The 16,754-nt window shown below is 45.5% G+C and overlaps 2 protein-coding genes across 4 annotated transcripts; one reads left to right on the plus strand and one right to left on the minus strand.

The window, feature by feature from the left end:
- Nucleotides 1-285: 285 nt before the first annotated feature.
- Nucleotides 286-13,080, minus strand: gpam (glycerol-3-phosphate acyltransferase, mitochondrial). 3 transcript variants are annotated; one of them, XM_088439501.1, is made up of 21 exons: nucleotides 12,986-13,080; nucleotides 10,835-10,981; nucleotides 10,124-10,243; nucleotides 9,505-9,578; nucleotides 8,069-8,182; nucleotides 7,686-7,841; nucleotides 7,171-7,270; nucleotides 6,947-7,083; nucleotides 6,776-6,875; nucleotides 5,369-5,581; nucleotides 5,171-5,284; nucleotides 4,845-4,930; nucleotides 4,526-4,626; nucleotides 3,644-3,714; nucleotides 3,164-3,431; nucleotides 2,857-3,035; nucleotides 2,696-2,773; nucleotides 2,487-2,624; nucleotides 2,100-2,289; nucleotides 1,919-1,977; nucleotides 286-1,831 (listed from the first exon to the last, which is right to left on the minus strand). In XM_088439501.1, exons 2-21 carry the CDS (start codon nucleotides 10,916-10,918, stop codon nucleotides 1,715-1,717), a joined length of 2,499 nt encoding a protein of 832 aa, XP_088295627.1. In that variant the 5' UTR covers nucleotides 10,919-10,981; nucleotides 12,986-13,080; the 3' UTR covers nucleotides 286-1,714. The 3 variants fall into 3 exon arrangements, with proteins under 3 accessions (XP_088295627.1, XP_088295626.1, XP_088295628.1); XM_088439500.1 differs by lacking the exon at nucleotides 12,986-13,080 and adding an exon at nucleotides 12,750-12,957; XM_088439502.1 differs by lacking the exon at nucleotides 12,986-13,080 and adding an exon at nucleotides 11,145-11,701.
- Nucleotides 13,081-13,402: 322 nt separating this feature from the next.
- LOC148409977 (large ribosomal subunit protein eL19-like) lies at nucleotides 13,403-15,658 on the plus strand. Its single transcript, XM_088438882.1, has 7 exons — nucleotides 13,403-13,478; nucleotides 13,715-13,768; nucleotides 14,259-14,365; nucleotides 14,443-14,565; nucleotides 14,662-14,782; nucleotides 14,864-14,974; nucleotides 15,488-15,658. The coding sequence occupies exons 3-7, from the start codon at nucleotides 14,260-14,262 to the stop codon at nucleotides 15,609-15,611; spliced, it is 585 nt and encodes a 194-aa protein (XP_088295008.1). The 5' UTR covers nucleotides 13,403-13,478; nucleotides 13,715-13,768; nucleotide 14,259; the 3' UTR covers nucleotides 15,612-15,658.
- Nucleotides 15,659-16,754: the final 1,096 nt, after the last annotated feature.

A 16,754-nucleotide genomic window follows, 5' to 3' on the forward strand; every position in this document is an offset into this window, starting at 1 on the left:
CGAAAACTGGGGCATTCATTCTTACGCAAAGGCCCAATTTAAGGTTTCAAACTTTATTTTAGCTAAAATTTTAATCTGAATTAATGCATATTGAACATGCAGAATACTGATTAGAAGACGTCTCGTCAAAATGACAAGAGGATATGACGTGTTCAGTTTCAGTCAAATGATACCCAAATATATATTTTTAACTTTGAATTCATTCTTGTACAAATAACAGCACAAACACAGCAGTCCTCTCCAATTGTTTTAGTAGTGCGTCAGACAAAAACAAATGCTCCAAAACACCTGCAACTATTTTATTTACAAACCTAAAGACAATTGTGCTTTGCTTCAAGAAAGCAAAAACAAACAAAAAATCAGGACTTTTAGTCACTTATCTTTTGATATTAGGACAATATATTACACAGTGTTTTTCTTCATGATTCTGAATTGTTAACATGCATAAAAAGACTAAGATAGTGGATTAAAAAAAAAGGCACCTGCTCTCATGATACAGGCATTTTTTTAACCCTACACAGCGACGTGTGCATTTATTCAGTCGTTTGCGTTACGTAGCGTACAATGATATTTTTGTCCATTTTGACTTGCAGTCGCGGTCAAGCTTCCCGCCTTTCGGACAATCACGATATACATTCGGCAGGCCTCCTCCTCGCCAAAATTCACACACGTGGGACCATTAAATACAACACAAAGTTTACAGTCAAATATCCATGAGAGCAAACATGCAGTACAGTACATAAGAGTGCCTATAAAATCCATAAAATGTCTGCCTCGCTCCAATTCATTCACATTTTTTTGGGGTGTCTTTTGACATGCTGCCATCTTTCTACACATCCGTTTCATTCGCAGAACGTCTGCATCAACACATGCAGCTTTAAAGATGAAATGAAATCCTTTTCAGTAGACTTACTCGGACCTTCCATGCACACCTCACGTTGTTTTCTGCTACAAATACTTGTCAAATTGAATCTTTTGGTGAACAACAAGGGCAATTATTACATTTCATAACTTTTGTGTTTTGTATCTGTAAATCCGGTACTTGCGATGGGGGGGTCCTTGAAAAAAAATTGCTTTCTAAAAGGGGTCCCTGACTCCAAAAAGTTTGCGAACCCCCGGTCTCAAGGACAACGCAGAGCCGAGTTGTCCTCTGTCGTCAAAGGTTAGGCGAGTCAAGGCCTGCAGGGGGCGCCATGAACTCCAGAAATAGTTCACCTTCTGATTCGGTGCTAGTAACAATTGAAATCTGCTTACATTTTATTTGACATTTTAAATTCAGTGGTTGTTATATAATAAATTAAAGACAAGTTAAAAACACTATTTGATTTTTTTTCCTCTCTTGGTAAGTGCCACGTCTGCGATAAAGTGAGTAAATAACTCTAGCGCGCTCTTTTAAAGGCTACTTTAAAACCAAATACCGTGAGTCTCAATTGATTTGAAAGGTTAGCTAATGAGCAAAGCGCACTACAAGATTAGATTGTGCACTACTGCCCTCTATGGGTCGTTTGCGGACCTCCAGTGGATGCTTGGTGTAAAAGGCAGCTTTCCTATTGAATATATTACAATATAATGGAGATGTATGGCTACAGTGAATGGAGAGCCTTTTCTTGTAAATGTGAAGGCACTTCCCGGTAGCACCTGGAATCGTACTTTCGAAGTAACCAGTAAGAAGCCCTTATGCGACGTGGGAGGGGTTTGGGGGGCCTTTCAGGGGTCACAGCAGGCTGAAGCCTAAAATGTAGTGCAGCAGTTTATTGCGGTTGGCCTGAGGTAGGAAGGTGGCGCTCAGCTCCAGCGTGGTCACGCGCGCCTCTCGTCGCTCCTTGAGGACCTGAAGAGAAAAAGCCCCGCCGTCAGTGCGCTCAACTTCCGAGAAGGCCATCCTTTCATTCGTGTTCAGAAGATATATCTGGGTTACCCCAAGGTCTTTGAAGGTCCTCACTGTGTTCTTCACCAAGTAATGAGTTGCACTTTCACCTAGGGACAAAAAAATAAAGAAAGAAATGGTTGGGGCAGATGATCTAGCTTTGATCACAAGACCAGTGACTGCCATGATGTAAATAGAAACTACAAATCATATCTTTTTTTTTTTTTTTCACCATAAGCAGCAATCCTCCTCTCTGTGCGCGTGAGCAGGTATCGGAAGAGGCGCTGCGTGTACTCTGGCTCGGCCATGGGCTGACTCAAGCTGTGGACGAAGATGGCGGCGCCGCTGTAGGCCTCCAGGACGGGGCTCAGGAGCCTCTGCAGGAACACGAAAAACTCCTGGTGCTCTTCCGACAGGCTCACCTGGAAGCAAACGGCGCAAAAGATTGTCACGTGCATCGGAACACTACGCAATGAAATTTTTATTCTGTTGACTTCCCGAGCAGACGTAAATTCCACACAATAGAGCAAATAATAAAGTAGACAACAGTAAGACATTAAAACCAGTAATTGCGCAATCAAGGTTATTTACAAAAAAAAAGGTCCAATCGCAAGCGTACCTTGAGGTAGCGATCGCGCTGCTCCTCCCCAAAGTCGCTGTCCTCGTCCTCCTCGTCGCTCCTCCAGGAGAGCGGCTCGGGGAACTTTTTGGGCCAAGGTTCTTCCGTGGGGCTGGGGCTCAGTTCCTCCTGGTCCTCCTGACACACAAGAAAGCCATGAGGACGGAGCACGCCGAGGTCACGGGAAGCGCGGTTCTGCCCAAGCCCACCTCCGCCACATAGAGGACGCCATATTGGATGAGGCGGCTGACGGCCTCGTGGAACACCTGGTAAATGGTCTGGCACGGCTGCGGGCGGGAAACAGACAGACCTTCGCGCCACGAGGAAGTGAAGAACGGCAAGCCGGAGCATCGCGGCCCACGGGACTTACGGAGGCCACGGCCACCTCGTTGACCAAGAAGTGCGAGAGGCCGGCGGCCTTGCGGACCAGCTTTTCCTGACTGAGCGCGAAGCCGGCGGCCGCGGACCTCGGCCCTTCTTGCAACGCCGGCGTCGACGACTCAGACGACTCCGCCGCTTGTTCCCGCTGCAGGGACAGGATGCTGCAGGCTGCATGAGGGAATTGCAAATAATTATAAGGATAAAACGACGATCTGATTGAAATAAGCATGATGTTTTTTCTTCTTTAATGGAATTTTTCTTTGACGGCGTGAGAAAAAGCAAAGCGCCGGCCGTACCGACGATGGCGTCGGCAATGAAGACGTGGAAGAGCCCGTTGCTGTAGAAGTTGAGCTCGAAGAGCGCCGGCACGGTGCGGCAGGGCGCGATGGTGAACTCGCCGTTGCGGCTGGCGCCGACCGTGACGGTGATGCAGTTCTCCAGCAGGTGCAGCGCGCGCATCACCACGTCCTCAGAGTTGCCCGAGAAGCCCAGGTCGAAGTCCCGCGACAGCACCTCCTCCTTCATGTTGAAGAAGTCCTCCACCAGCTTGGACAGCGCCACACCCTGACATAAAAAAAAAAGAACTCACTTTAAGGTCTGGCACATGCAGCGCTATTCCAGCAGGGGGCACTAAAAGCGCCAATCAGGAAGGAAACCTGATCTTTGATGGGCTCATTCTGGTGCAGTGAGCTCTGCGTGACATTTGTTTCACCTTGCCAGGCAGAGGCCAGCAATAATGTGATTATGACAAATTGAAAAGAAACGAGCCCTCGTACCTGTCTGTGCCGGTACAGCAGCAAACAGGCCACAATGTGGGTTGACATGATGGCCGATGACTTATTTGCCGCTGCGGGGGGGAGATAAAAGAAATGTTGAACAACAGAGAAACAGATATTGTTGCATGGCGCTTATCTACTCAACTGCAGACGTGGGAGGCCTTAAACTGTAAAAACTGGGAAACGTGGCTTTATCTTGTTATAGCGAGCAAAATAAAATGCAGTCGCTGATGGGATTGTAGGGTTATACATTTGCAAAAAAAAATAAATAAAGATGGGAATCCTGTGATTGACCTGCATTTTTGCTTGAATTGGTCCAAAAACGAAAGCGGCATCGGGCAGGCGTCACCAGGTTAGTGAAAAATCCCCAGACACCCAGAGGTTAAATTGCTTGCTTGGTAGTAGTGCGTCATATGAATTCAAGACAAAGAATTTTCAAATAGCTCTTGCATCTTTCCCTTTGTCTGCTTGTGGCCCTCAAATGACAACGGACACCCCTGATTAAGGTGTCCAAATATTCACAGAGGACTTCAGAAGCACGAAACGCAACGTGCGAGGGTTACTCGGAGTCATCGTGAGCGCGCTTCCTTTGAGGGGCTGAAAAGCAGCGCGAGCAGCACAACGCCGGCGCTGGCGCTGCATTCCAGCCCCTCTCGGGCTCCCCCTCTCCCTCCTCTCGCGTCCTATTGGCTGAAAACAACATGCCACACAGCTGCGGGCGCCGCGATTGGTTGTAGGCTATGAAGAAAAAAAAAAAAAGGGTAGGACAATGCAGTTGAAGGGGGCGAAGGGGGGAACCGGTTTCTGCTGCTGAAAGTCCGGTCGGCTTTTCCAATGACACACGTTGGGACGTGACATTGAGAAGGAATCCGATCAACTTACTGAAGAGAACGTGCTTGGCCAGGTTGTTAATAAGCTGTCGTCGGCAAAGGTCTTCGGGAAGCTCTTCCTCCTCCTGACGCTCAAACAGCTGAGCGTCGGGCCTGAACCGAGACAAAAAACAGTGTCATATCATGGGAGGCGAGGGTCCGGTCCAAATAAACGGGCAGCTGCAGTTGGGACGGTGAACTGAAATGACTCCGAGGTCATGTCGACTCCGGTGCCGCGCGCAAATGGGGAAATGACGGCGCCTGCTGTGATTAAGTGGGAAGAGGGCGGCGGGGGGCCATTTTGAAGTTTCGGCGACGCACAGCGCACTTACTGCGCGTGGATGATGGTGGGCATCAAGGCGTGCTCCAGGGACAGCGGGGGTGCGATGTGGCGGCTTCTCTGGCTCTCCAGGTACTCCTGCGTTCAGTTTGGAAAAGGCTGAATCAAGTTTAAAAATGACTCTTCTCCAAAATGGCAGTACTGTTTCTTTTCAAATTAAGAGCACATCAATTGGAACATGAAGCAAGGTATTGCATTATATTGACTCCTTTCGCAAAACACCGTGAAGGCCTTTATCTAGAAGTTCGACATTAGTGAGACAATTTTCCAGTGGACGAGACAGAAATAAAGCAGATGAAGGAAGTCCTTGAAAAATACCTTTAGAGAAAACGGCTGGTTGAAGTCGACGCGGACGCAGCCGTAGTTCTTCCTCAGCATGCGGAAGACGCCGCACGCTATCCCCCACAAGCTCTCGTTCTTCTTGGGCTTGCCCTGCTCGCGGGCCGGAGAGTTCAGACGCGGGCTCGGACCACGCCGAGCGAGAGGGCGAGCGAGCGAGCGAGCGAGCGGCCTCACCAGCTGCTCGCTGTTGTAGTTGCCCTCGATGATGCGGTCGTAGGAGATGCCCACCGGCACCACCAGCACGTCGCCGATGGAGCCCGCGCACAAGGCGTCCACCACGATGGACAGCATGCCGGCGCGCGCCGTGGACGGTTTGCCGCTGCGCGAGCGCGTGCCCTCCAGGTAGACCTCCAGGAACTGCTGCTGACGCAATAGCTCTTCTGTGTACTGGAGAGAGAGAGAGACAGCACGACATCAAATGCGCATGAAAACATAAAAAGATGCAACCAGTAAAATCGAACGAAAGCTTCAAATAAAATTGGATGGCACGATTGATTTTTGCTAAACAGTGATAAACTTTTTCTGCACACCAAGTCCAAGCCGTGTCTAATAGAAAACGATTGATCTGGCGCCATCCTGTGGCCGTGAACTACAATGAAGGGAGGAAATGAGCTTCATTTTGACAGGCCGTATCCTTTTATATCAACTAGTTTGATATTTTGAGGATTTTCGAAGGTCGTAGAGGAACATTTTGAGGAGTTGAAATTAAATACATATTCCTATTTGATAACGTTATGACCCTTTCAAAGTCAGCCCAAGTTGGGTGTTAATAAGGTCCTGCTAGTGAAAAATCCCCAATCAACCAGGGGTTCAAATCAATAAATAATAATTTAAAAAAAGAATACATTTTGGCTTTGTTTTCAAATTTAGTTTTAGGCCTTATTACCCAGCCCAGGCTTGAATCCCCCCCCCAAAAAAAAGAAAGGCGCCAAACATGTCCAGACTTTGGACACAAGCAGTGTTACGTAACCATATCCTTTCACAGCTGTGTAAGGACATTTGGGGAGGCGGGGGTCTGCTTTGTCCTGAAATAGACCCCCGGCTTGGATTCAGCTGCAAAAACGAGAGGCCTTAACAACATTTCATTTTTTTTTTTTTAAGTTGGGACCAGCGCCAGGGACGCGCAGAACATTGCGTTTGCCCAAACGGCTGAGTCGGCACATCTTTTGTAGAAATAAATGAGATGTGAGGCACAATTTGGAAGGTTAAACGACATGAGCTGGCCATTATTATACACGAGCGTCCGTCCTCAGCTGATAGCACTTATCTTATTGGCTCGACACGCAATTACTTTGACGGGTCGATGGTGAGTGCAGTGGGTCACAGACTAGCAAATGCGCTCAGCATATTTTTCTCCTCTTGCAAGCTCACAGACTTTTGCGGGCATTTTTATCGGAGTCGAAAATGTATTGGTTACAAATACTTGTGCATATAAAATGTAGAGCGCCTTCAATGAATGACATACTTTAAAAGTTTTTTACATATAAGGCGGTGCGCAATATAAGGCACATAGAATAGAAGCTACAGTAGTGGTTGGGGTTGCACTATGCATCCGGTAAAAAAAAAAAAGGAAAAACTCACAGCGTATAGGAGCGATCTGTATAAAACGTCTTTCTTGCCATCCCCGGACTCCTCCATTTTGCGCCGTATGAAGAATCCTCCCAGCTTCCGGATCAGGGTGCTAAAAGTGGCAAAACGCTATTCGTGAGTCGCGGCCGTTTGGGCTTCAGCGAAACCGATGGTGGCGCTCACCTGAGAATGGGGATGCTGAGGTTGTTGCCGGCGGCGATGTGCGGCGCTTTGATATTGTGACAGAAGAGGATGAGCGTGATGAGGAGATAATCGATGTGGGACTTGTGGACGGGCAGGAAGACCATGGGCGCGTTATGCTGTGCAGGCAAGAAAAAACAAACAAACGATTTTTAACTTTTTTTTTGTTTTTAATGAAATGCTAATTTCACTTCAATTTTCCTGACCTCCGCCGCTGCTTTTTTCACCATTTCCAGCTGGCCCTTGTGGATCTGAATGCTCCAGAAGAATCCGTTAAAGAGCCTCAGGAGAACCCAGCCCGTCAGTCTGGAGCGGACACAGAGGAAAAACGGTCAAAAAAAATGATGCGCGGACTATATGATTTCTCTTTTTGAGAAATAAGCATAACTCACTGGTTAAAACAAAACATAGCATTCGGATTAAACACATTTCAGACATGTTTGGATGGCTGAACACGCTCCGGGTCAAAGTGGCCCAAAAATGTCTTGCGGCCCATCTGGCTGGGGGAGGAGCTAAAATTCCAGCTCAAATCAGCTAATCTACAGACAACACCATTGATTCTTTTCCTTTGACAAACAAAATAAGTTTGCTAGTCAGAAAATCATTAGCGCTCGTTAGACCGCTATCCCAAGGCTCTTTAAACTCTGACGACCGCGCGGAGCGAGACGATATCCCGCACGAACACATGAGCGCAAAATGGTGAGGAGGCGTGTCCGAGTACCTGATGAAGGCTGGCGAAACGCTGGCCACCATCTGCTGGAGGAAGCGCCGGGCTTTCTGCTTGACTTTTCTGACGGACTTGGCGCACTCGCCGCCCGGCTGGCCGCCCGCCGCCCGGTCCAAATCCGAGGCCGCGCTCAAGATGGCGCGCTCCACGCTGTGACGCGAGCGCAAAGTTAAAAAGGATTTGGCATAAGAGAAAGTCTTGCAAATGTTTTGAGTCTGAGATCTGAGGGCCGCGAGTCAGAATCCTCAAATTCCGACTGAGGAATTCCAGTCACGTGCGAAATGAAACAAAGGGCTAAATCGCCAGCTGCCTCTTTCGTTCCGCAAAAAGTCCGACTCTTGAAATGATATTTTGTTTTCGCGGACGGTGTCCGGCACCTGTTGTTGTTGAGCACGTTTTCCACCACATTCCGGGGGAACATGTCCCTGTGAACGTCCCGCTCCAAGACGAAGAGCACGTAGCTCAATTGCCGCGCCAGCCATCCGCGTTGCCTGCGCGCATGTGGAAAAGACACATTTTGGAAAATCAAGCAAGTCAAAAGTATGGCTGCGTCCGATAAAAGGTAACTTAAAAAGAATTGTATATAAGTTTTCCCCGTATTTGTTTTTGCAGCATGTAAATTTGTCGACGTGGATATTTCCTGTTGGGAGTTTTTTGTGAATAAAGTGTGAGGAGACGACATGTATCCTGCATCCGGAAAAAGAAAAGCAGAAAGGATGACCTAATCACAGGCACCGCAACCTAATCACAAGGGGGAACAGCATGGGGACTGTCGCCATTTACATGGGAAATAAGACAGCAGCGATTGCACGAAGTGACGGTGTAAAGACTTGCGCCTATATCCCCCACGATCACAAGCTGATTTGTGACTAGGGCCAACCCAAATGAATATAGAGAGGGGGACAGAAAATGTATCCAGACCGCTAGGATATCGGTGAACCGTACACACATCTCTGCCCGCTCTCCTCGCGAGTAAAAGCTACAAGTCTTCCTTCTGGTTTGTTCTTTAAATGTTTTAGGTTGCCTTAACCTGACAATCATGTAAAAGTTCTGTCCAAGAGTGAACCGTTTAGTGACCATGAAAAGGTATTCCATTCGACTCGTTTGTTAATTGTGATCGTTTGGCATATAAACAGTCATAAACTTGGTGAAACAAGGACGGTGCGCAACTTCCTGTATTTATGGTAAAACAAACATGAGCCGCGTCGCGAAGAAGAAGAAAAAACAACTGCCTCAAGCGCTTTTCAACCTCACGCGGGTGAGGCGTTCGCTGACTGCTCACACTGTAGTTGAACAACAAAAAGAAGCTTTTAAACTAGATTAACCGGAATACATTTGCATTATTTTCTGCAGGAATGTTTATTTTGAAATGAAAAAAAAACTTCAAGCCGCATGGCGTGTTCCGCGTTGTAAGTTTCCATTGTATAGAACATCTTAATGAAGGTCAGGCACATGTGATACATGTGATACGCTCCAGCGACGCTTCAATTATTCACACGCTCTACTCCAATGTTACACACAATTCATTACACGTGTTTCCACTACGAGCGAAGGCCGGTAGGGTGTTTCTTTTCATCTTTCATCTCCGTTTCATCTACAAAAACAGATACTTTAAATTCATTGTATTGCAAACAATGCACATGCAAACAGCAACAGCGAGTGAGTGTGCAGGCAGGGCGGACATTATTGGTTCATATTTTGGAACCTTACTTTGCAAAACGGGTCCCTTACCAAGCTGACTAGGTACGACTCGGCGGATATATTTTTTGAACTTCTAAAGCGTTTTTCTATGGATAAATATTTCCTGACGTACCTGGTGTGGGTCTCGTTGATGTAGATGACGTTCCGCAGGCCCAGCGACGGAATGCTCGGGTTGAACAGCTTCTCCTGTGGTCACAATACATTTACCGTATTTCTCAGGGTACAAGTCGAGTTTTTTTTTCCTCATTTTCAACCCCCATATTAGGGAGGGGTCAACTTTAACCGAGCAATTTTTACCACGTGTCTCTGAACAACATTCATTTGAATGTGAAAATGATAACGTCATTTACAAGTCTGAAAATGATTATATATACTGTGGTTCTTTGTGTCGAAAATATGTGTAAAATTAGCATCATTTTGCCATTTTAATAACACACCATGTGTTATAATTGGATTGATGTAACTACTGAAGTCAGGGGTTTTGTAAAATTCACCAAGTTAAAAAAAAAAGGAGGGGGGGTCGACTTCTACTCGGAGAAATACAGTAAATGAACGAAAATCCCGCTGTGATGTAACGATGGGGCTCAGGAACACAAAAAAAAAAAAAAAAACGTGGCTCAGCGGGCTGCGGTTTGACACGACGGCAAACGGGCATAATAAACAAGCTCTCAAATGTCTGTGGCGCCTGGACCCTCAATGACACTAATTGGTTGATCAGTGTGTAAAGTTACCCAGCTTTGCGGCGTGCAAGAGTGGCAGCAGCGGCCCACGAAGGGCCTCTTCCTGTTCAGGAGCCCCTCCTTCCACGTGGTGGCCACACATCGCAGGACTGACGGGCTGGTACTGCGGTCCTTCAAGGAAAGAAAAAAAATGACCATGGAGGAGAATTGCTGACCACAATCTGCGCGTGTAGAAAACTTAAGTAGAAAAAGCTTCGCCCTATAATGCAATTCAAGAATAAGGCCATTCATCTTCTAATTGATTTACTCTTAATTTGAAAAGAAAACTACATTTTCTTCTGTCCTAGCATTCTTTCATATTTGATCCTTGTTAACATCGACGCAGCACAAAATATTCGGTTGGCCTTGAAAGATGAGTGAAAAATCTGAAAAAATCAACAGCACTCTGGGGTTGTTTTTTCTGATAACACTTGGCACTGAAAGAGTGAATGGAGAAAATAATCGAGCGTTGAATGGATAATGAAAATCATGTTTAGTTGCGGTTACTTTGGTGTCTATTGGTGTCAAGCGGCCCTAGAGAAACGCCTTCAACTTTTGCCATTTAATCCTAGATTCGTAACTCATTCAATGCCAGAGACGTATTTTCACGTTTGAGTCCAGACATTTAAAAAAAAAGCCACTAGAACGTACTGAATGAGTTGGATTCTTGGACAATTTCAAACGAGCCGAGTGTAGAGATGCGCGCGCGCGCTTGCGTCTTACGGAGTCGTCATTGGGCCGCTTCCAGCGGTTGCACCACTGCTCGCCGTTGTTGACCTGCAGCAGCAAGCCGTCCGACAACTCCATGGCCTCTCAAGGACTTTTTTTTTGCCTCCTCCCCTTGGGACCCGACGGCCTCTAACCGGACACCTGATCGGAATGACAACGACCACAATAGCTTGACTTGACCTTATCAAGAAGCAGGAAGAAAAATAAAAAAACTGAAGTTAGCTTTTGTATTTCTTGCAAGTTATCCGCACAACTTGCAAGGAATGAGGTTAGCGAGTCACTTTCATGAATGGATGCTGCCCACCGTTGCGTTTCTGCTCCAGTGCTCAGTGCGCACACTGATGAGGAGGCCTTTATTTATTTTTTTTTTCGGAACGAGGTCATCGGCCGAAAGTACTCCCTGCGATGGGGTGACTGTTGGGAGCCAAACAAAAGCAGCTGAGGAATGAGAATCCGTGGCCGCCGGGTAACAGCGGAAGCTTGTTGCCACGACGCTGTGGAAACTTGAAGAAACCAGATTTTAGTTTTTGCTTCAGATCATTTTTATTTTGAAACATTTTAATTAATATTTGGTTAAACAATTTGCTTTTACTTTTTGAAATTACACATGTGGTATTTTTATATTTATTATCTGTCAAATTGTAGATAAAATTGACTCCTGAAAATGACTATATAGTGCCTTATGCCATTAAATCATCTTTCACCACTTAAATGAATAGAAGGACCATTAAATTGGTACATCTTTCTCCATAAAGCTGATTTTAAAAAATAGAATACGAATAAAATAATACCAACCAATTGAATCGGCTTTCAAAACTTATCAGCAAGCACAAGCAATATTGGTCATTTTTCACACAGGATAAAGAATGCAAGCCTGTGAGTAGTTATATTGTCTACATGTGTTGCTCCACAGTTTGTGTAATCTTCAGAATTTCCCTAAAGTGAAACGTAGGTGGATGTTTTAAGTATGTATATAATTCTTCATTTTAAACCAGGGGTACTCCAATTCTATCCTTTGTGTTTTTAATATTTCTGTCCTCCAAAACACCTGAGTCAAGGATCGGGATTATTATCAGGTTTCCACTGAGCTTGTTGATGAGCTGATGATTTGAATCAAGTGTGTCCGGGAAAGAACCCCAGGAAACGTGCATACCGGCCCTTGGGGTCACAAGTGTTTTATACAAGGAAAACTACTGTATATTTGGCAAAATGTGTTGGCTTTGCTTTCACAAACATAAGCGCTCCAAAAACTCAGGAAGATTGATAGCCATACAATACCAAACCACTGATTGTCATTCTAAAGAAATGCAAGCTCGCCATTGGCCGAGCATCAAATGCATGAGAAAAATCAGCCGACTTGAGCATGGCATGAAAGTATGCCGTAAAACGGTTGTAGGATTCTTCATCTTCTGCAAACATACCACAGATAGCTTTTAAATCATGACTGAAAATACTCCATGAACTACAATCTCCATGACTGCCATATTACGAGGATTCTCGGTGAAGGAGATTTTCACTTGTTTTCCTAAATAAGCAGGTCAAAGTGTCTAGTGACAGATGGACATGCAAATAAGCAGCAGCACAGACAACAATAGCTAACTGGACGACTGGCCTCACACTGCATCACTACGTTAAGCGGAACCTGGATTAGCTACATGCTAACCTGGATAACCTTAAACCGGCTGAGATGTGCACCAAATAACCAAGCAGAGCTGGGGTCATTTCATGTGCAATGTCAACATGGAAGTAAGGCGACTAAAAGCCACGTAGTATGAAAGACCCTTAAGTGCGGCCGCGAACGTCACAAACTGATGGAAGAAGCTACCGGCAGCTTGTTTCCATGACAATGACAGCACGAGACGAGCGATGGTTTTTGCTTGCAAGATGGGGGGGGAGGAGGCACGCTTACCTTCAATGCCGCATTACGTTGCTTCATGTCGCGAAAAAAATGTGGATTAGAAATCAAACAGATCGTGGAGAAAAGTAAAAACGGCGAAGAGATCGATGATATTGTGAATGTGGTGACCACGCTAAGCCGTGCTGACGTCGAGTCACCCAAGCACACTGAATGCGGCGATTAAAGCCTCCGGTCCATTGGAGCAGAAAGCTACAGGCTCCTCGTTAATATGCAGAAGGTGAAATTACCTCTGATTGGCCGGGACAGGGTCCAAAATCCAATCAGGGGGAAGCCGTTTTGAATATTCACGAGGTACGTTCATTCATGGTGCGTAGTCAATCTCCTTCGCACATTTATCGCGATTTACCAGTTAAAAGAGGCACTACTGCCACCATTAGGTCAAATAAGTAACTCCAGGCGTTAGCTTGCTTCATTCAGCTGTCATCTTACGCTCTCTAGGGGTGAAGAAAAGAATTGCATACACCGGAGCTTACCACTCTGTCATCTGCAAGAGGGGCGCTGAATAAAACGCTACTACTGTATTTCAATACGATAACATCGTGGGAAAGGCTTCCGGTGTTTCTTTCGTTAGCAATCAAGATACTAATTGTTTAAGATTGATTAACCTTTTTCACCGTTTGTAGCCAAGGATGTACACACTTCCCCGTGAAAACGGAAGAAATGGTTTCGACCGCACCGTCCAGTTTCTCCTGTCATCGTCAAGCTAGCCGTAGGTATGAGGTAAGTTTGTCTTTCCGCGTCCAAATGTGGCTTTTTTTTCCGTAAATTGCCAATCTCATAACTTCCGAGTCACCTATTTTAAAGAGGAATAAGGACGCCTCTCTAGCGTATATGTATTTTAAGGCGTCATATAAGAAAAAAAAAGCCAAATTTGGCCCGGTGTTAACTTTGCTAACTTTATAAACATGACGTCACACCAGAAAACTGAACAGGAAGCTGACATGAGTTGTTTTCAGTTTTCAGGTACGAGTTCAACTTTGATTTGCTGTTTGGTACCCTCTGGAACAAAGGTATTTTTATTTTAGTCTCCTCAATTTCCGATTGATATTCAAACTGAAAATGTCATCAAAGTTGTTAGCAGTAACTATCAAATCATGGGTGTCTAAACTATGATCCATTTGCAGGGCTTTTCCAAGATGATAATGAACCATTTACAGCTGAGCTTATTTCAGGTTTTCTCTTAACACAGCGTTGGATTGGCACTTTTTTTTAAAGGAAAACTGCAATATATAAACAAAATGCAATTTCTTAATTGATTTTTGATTTTGCTGCGTTTGATCATTTTTAAACAGTAAAAAAAAAGAAATAGTGGCCCTTGCATCCTTTGTTTTCTGTATGAGCCCCTTAAGAGGAAAAGGCTTAGACCCCCTGTGCTAGATGCTGCGTGGTGTCAAAAAATATACATGTATATCCTTGGGAATTTTGGAAAAAATCCAAATTGTATGTAATAAGACATCTTGTCAGTGGCATAATTGCATGTAATCCAACTTGCTTGGCCAGTATGCTAAGGCTTCAGAAGCGCTTGGCGTCCAGCGTGATGCACTGCGGCAAGAAAAAGGTTTGGCTGGACCCCAACGAGACCAACGAGATCGCCAACGCCAACTCGCGTGAGCTCTTTTACCGGCTGCCGGTATGGCGCCTAATGGCGCCGGTTTAATGGTTCCCAACGGATCGGACGCCGCAGGCCAGCAGATCCGCAAGCTGGTGAAAGATGGGCTGATTATCAAGAAGCCCGTGACGGTGCATTCTCGCGCACGCTGCCGCAAGAACACGCTGGCGCGCCGCAAAGGACGTCACATGGGCTACGGTGGGTCCATTTTTTTCAAATTTCCTTCACACGTTAAAACGGTGCCCACCAAACTAAGAAAAAGCCAATCGTAAAATTGCTCTCTTCCACTCGCAGGTAAGCGCAAGGGTACGGCCAACGCCCGCATGCCCGAGAAGTTGACGTGGATGCGGCGCATGCGAATCCTGCGCCGTCTCCTCCGCCGCTACAGGGAGTCCAAAAAGATAGACAGGCACATGTAAGTAAGGTGTGACTTTATTTTTTGGGTTCATCCCCCCATTCACCGAGTTTTCAGTGAAAGTCGCTCCCCTCTGTCCAGGTATCACAGTCTGTACCTAAAGGCCAAAGGTAACGTGTTCAAAAACAAGCGCATCCTTATGGAGCACATCCACAAGCTCAAAGCGGACAAGGCTCGCAAGAAGCTCCTGGCGTAAGTCATTTCATTTGAATGCTCACGGAATCCTAACATATTTCAATAGCTGTTAAAAAGTCATTTTTCATCCTGAACCAACGAAAGAAATTAGATCGCTTCAAGGAAGCGTTTAATTTGTCATTTCATTTTTGGCCACTGGGGGGTGCTAAAGGTTTCGCATTCACACGCACGCGGAAACTAATTTTTCGGGCGTAGGGTACCTCAACTGAAAGTATAATGCTGCCTTACAAATCCAATTTCATTGTATAAAACAAGAATTCAAAAAAATTTATATTTCAAAATAACGCATTCCATCCCAAAGACACATTCTTACATTCTTTTTCAAATTTACAAATTTAAAATGTATAGCCCTTAATAATAATAATAATAATAATAATAATAATAATGAAAACAAGTACCCGGGGTTGAAAAACGTGAAAATACATCTACTTTTGCCACTATCAGCAGCGCGTTCCTTTAAACGGAAAGGTCTATCGTGATAATTATTGACATTTGTGTCCCGCGGTCCAGCGACCAGGCCGAGGCTCGCCGCACAAAGACGAAGGAGGCTCGCAGGCGCAGAGAGGAGCGTCTCCAGGCCAAGAAGGAGGAGTTCATCAAGAACTTGGCCAAGGAGGACCAAGCGCGCAAATAGCAATGTCCCACCCAGCTCTTTGTTCCTATTAAATTGGGTTCACGTAACCACAAGTGTCTTCATTTTTTACGTGGCGTTTCGGCCGTGCCTCGACTTACGAGTGTCAACGTTTTTTAAGTTCTACATGTAAATGAATGGATTCAAAAATATCAAGGTAGCGCCAAGTCTTTGAACAAATGTCTTTGTGCCGGATGCCAGAAGGTGGCAGCAGAGAGCTACCAAAACGCCAAGCGATATGTCAGTGTTCCTGTTTGTTGCATGTGGAAAATTTGACCGTGTGCGTTGAGGGCTGAGCGTAATAATGAAGAGCGGCTCATATTCCTTCCCCGCGTCTAATCCCATTAAGGCTCACGCTCCAGGAAAGAGCAGCGCCTCCCCGTAATGAAGAAACAAGATGAGGCCAACCGCAAAATGGCCTCTGCCCGTTTTTCACCACCCCCGTCCGGAAGCGTCTCATTTACTTGACCTGAGAGGCATTTTATTTTTACACGCAACGGGATAGTGTTTATATGGCGGTCTCATAAACGTAGGCTGCGATGTGACCTTTTACTTCTACGGACACTAATAAAATAGGGACGATGGAATAAAAACTGTACGCAGCTTTGAACTCGTTCACCTCCGCCGACGTTTCGATCGCTCAACCGGAATCCGGCTGTTTATAGGTCCCGCTGCCGTATTGATTCGTCAAGTACGTTTTTCAAGGGGCGGGCAACGGTTAAGGGTAGTGACCAGCTTGTTCGTGAAGATCAGATTTTCCTGCATGGCCTGCTTCTATTTCGAAGGTTGGACTTTGGACCGGATGTGACACCCTTTATTCGTCATTTAGCTTAATCTGACAGTTTTTTTTTTTTTTTTTTTTAGTAAAGCTCTATAGCAGAGGTCCACCCCTCAGTTAGTGCATCAATTGGTACCGGGCGGCACCCGAAATATTGAACTTGTCATGGCCTATAAGAGTTGGCTAGTGTGTGTGTTGTTTTGCCTCCCTCTTCAGGCGTTTTTGAGTAATTGGTCTAATTGACATGAAAATTCTTCGAAAATAAACAGCCAGGAATAAATACATGTAAATATACATAAATGTATAAATAGGGCTGATGCCAGTGAACATTTTGAGAGGTTGAAAGTAAATATATATTTTTATTTGAC

This window comes from Hippichthys cyanospilos, chromosome 17 (assembly GCF_059441005.1).
Source record: "Hippichthys cyanospilos isolate Australia breed blue-spotted pipefish chromosome 17, RoL_Hcya_1.0, whole genome shotgun sequence".
NCBI classification, from domain to species: Eukaryota; Metazoa; Chordata; class Actinopteri; order Syngnathiformes; family Syngnathidae; genus Hippichthys; species Hippichthys cyanospilos.

Coding starts and splice junctions, on each gene's coding strand:
- LOC148409977 (XM_088438882.1), top strand. CDS start 14,260: ATGCTAAGGCTTCAGAAGCGCTTGGCGTCCAGCGTGATGCACTGCGGC. Junction 14,366..14,442: donor GATCGCCAACGCCAACTCGC/GTGAGCTCTTTT, acceptor CGGACGCCGCAG/GCCAGCAGATCCGCAAGCTG. Junction 14,783..14,863: donor AAAAAGATAGACAGGCACAT/GTAAGTAAGGTG, acceptor CCCTCTGTCCAG/GTATCACAGTCTGTACCTAA.
- gpam (XM_088439501.1), bottom strand. CDS start 10,918: ATGGAGTTGTCGGACGGCTTGCTGCTGCAGGTCAACAACGGCGAGCAG. Junction 6,876..6,946: donor CTCAGCATCCCCATTCTCAG/GTGAGCGCCACC, acceptor TGCCACTTTTAG/CACCCTGATCCGGAAGCTGG. Junction 2,625..2,695: donor GCGTCCTCTATGTGGCGGAG/GTGGGCTTGGGC, acceptor CTTGTGTGTCAG/GAGGACCAGGAGGAACTGAG.